General features: G+C 59.6%; 1 protein-coding gene across 1 annotated transcript in view; it reads right to left on the bottom strand.

Annotated features, from left to right (window-relative positions):
• Window positions 1–1,748, bottom strand: part of MACF1 (microtubule actin crosslinking factor 1) — a gene marked incomplete at both ends in the record, with an annotated part of 49,011 nt that extends 47,263 nt beyond the window's left edge. Inside the window, one exon of the mRNA XM_029087073.1 lies at window positions 1,373–1,748. Coding sequence (XP_028942906.1) covers window positions 1,373–1,748 — 376 coding nt within the window. The remainder of the gene's footprint in view (window positions 1–1,372) is intronic.
• Window positions 1,749–1,811: the final 63 nt, after the last annotated feature.

The following is a 1,811-nucleotide window of genomic DNA, read 5'->3' as shown; positions in this document are numbered from 1 at the left end:
GCGGGCGGGTGTAATTGGTATGCTGCAGCTCCCCTCCCTCTCCCGAGCCTGATACGCTCATCACAAATAAAACTGCTCTTTGTCAGCCGCTGCCACACCACCGGCGCTGCCTTTAACTCCTCCAGCCCCGGGGACAGGTTTCCTCAGGGATGCCAGGACCCAGCACCCAACGGTAGAGTCAGGATGGGGCAATATACTGGGTGAGCAGCAGGATGGGACCCTCCACGCCTGCAAGGAGGGACTCACAAACCTCCACCTGCTCAGCACCCTCTTATTGATCACCTGGCAGCTCTCAATTAAGAATGGGATGAATCCTTCTGCAAACCCACCCATCGGCAGCACCCACCTGGACTCCCTGCACTGTTGCCCATTGGGGAGCTCCTCGCAGCACCCAGCTCAGATAACTCCTTTATTTTTAATCATTCATATGGCATCGGGGTTCTCTGACCACTGGACCTCTCCCTGAGGGTGTCCTTGCAGGAGAACCCTCCTAGAGCTGTGCTGACGGAGGTGCAGGATGCGGCACCAGCTCCACCCTCCTTTCTTCACATGTTTGTGTCAGGACAAAGATTTAGGGAGGTACCAGCGAGAAGAGAGTGGAAACTTGTGGAATCCAGGACCAGCCCCTTCCAAACCCTTCCAACATCAACCTCACGCATCAAGCAACCGGTGGCAGGACACTGAAGGCCAGGTGGTGGCTGTGACACCAGTCCCAACCCAGCAAAGGTATGGGGAGGCTACAGCCCCTTTCCTGCCCCTCCAACCATGCGCTCATCCCAGGGTGCACAGAGCTTGGCCAAACCCAAAGGTGCCTTCAGCCCACCCTGTCACCCTCAAAAAGCGACCTCCAAACAGCAACAACTCCAAAACCAAACACATCATCATCCACTGCTCTTCCTCTCAGAGCCCCCTCGGAGCAGGCAGAGCCCCCACACCTCCACGTTCAACCATTGCCACCCACCCTGGAGCTGAGCACAGCAGCTGGAAGGGGACACCCCAAACTTGTGCCTGAGGGCATGTTCATCACCAGCGACAGCCAGAGCGCTGCCCACGACAAATGCAACAGCACCCAGAGCCTGTGCAAGCGCCAGCCACACCAACCAGCTCTGGTGACAGCCACTCTCTGGCCACCCATGCCCAGAGCAGAGGACAGGACGGGTCAGTCCCCGGGGGATGTCGTCCCAGCAGAGATGCTCGGAAGGGAAAAGGCTTTGGGAGCTTTCTGCACCAGAGTCATCCTGCCCACACTCAGAACCAGGTGACACCTCACCAAGATGACTGTCCCCAGGAGCCACCAGGATATAGGGTTCACTGACCCAGGTCCCCCTATCCTGCTCCAAAAAAGGGGGCGAGGGTACACGCAGACACTGACCATTCCTCCAGCTGTCGCCGAGCTCCATCTCTGAGCCCAGCCCTCAGCAGCGAGCCTGTGGCCACCTTCAGAGGGTGACACTGTGGTGCCACCAGCTCCAGCACCCTTGGCTGGTCGGCGTGCTGGGTCACTGCCGTCCCCAGAGGAGCTCTGGGCCGCACCACCGCTGCGCCCACTGAAGGAGGATGGGCTGTGGGAGGCCAACACTCCATGTCCATCTCCGTCCCTGGCCTGAGATGACGGTAACCCTGAGGTTCTCCCCACGCTGGGGTTTTCTAGCTGATCCACCATGGGGGACGGTGTAGACAGCTCCGAAATGGTGCCCGGCTCTGCTGCAGAGGAGCAGGTCCACAAGGCGCTGGAACTGGGATCGTTGCTGGCACCCAGGGCACTGCCAGTCCCCGGCTGTCGGCTCTTCACTGGCTCCTCGCTGGACACG

This window comes from Antrostomus carolinensis, unplaced genomic scaffold (assembly GCF_000700745.2).
Source record: "Antrostomus carolinensis isolate BGI_N321 unplaced genomic scaffold, ASM70074v2 scaffold27790, whole genome shotgun sequence".
NCBI classification, from domain to species: Eukaryota; Metazoa; Chordata; class Aves; order Caprimulgiformes; family Caprimulgidae; genus Antrostomus; species Antrostomus carolinensis.
Note: the sequence above shows the minus strand (reverse complement) of the source record. Positions and strands in the feature narration are given on the sequence as shown.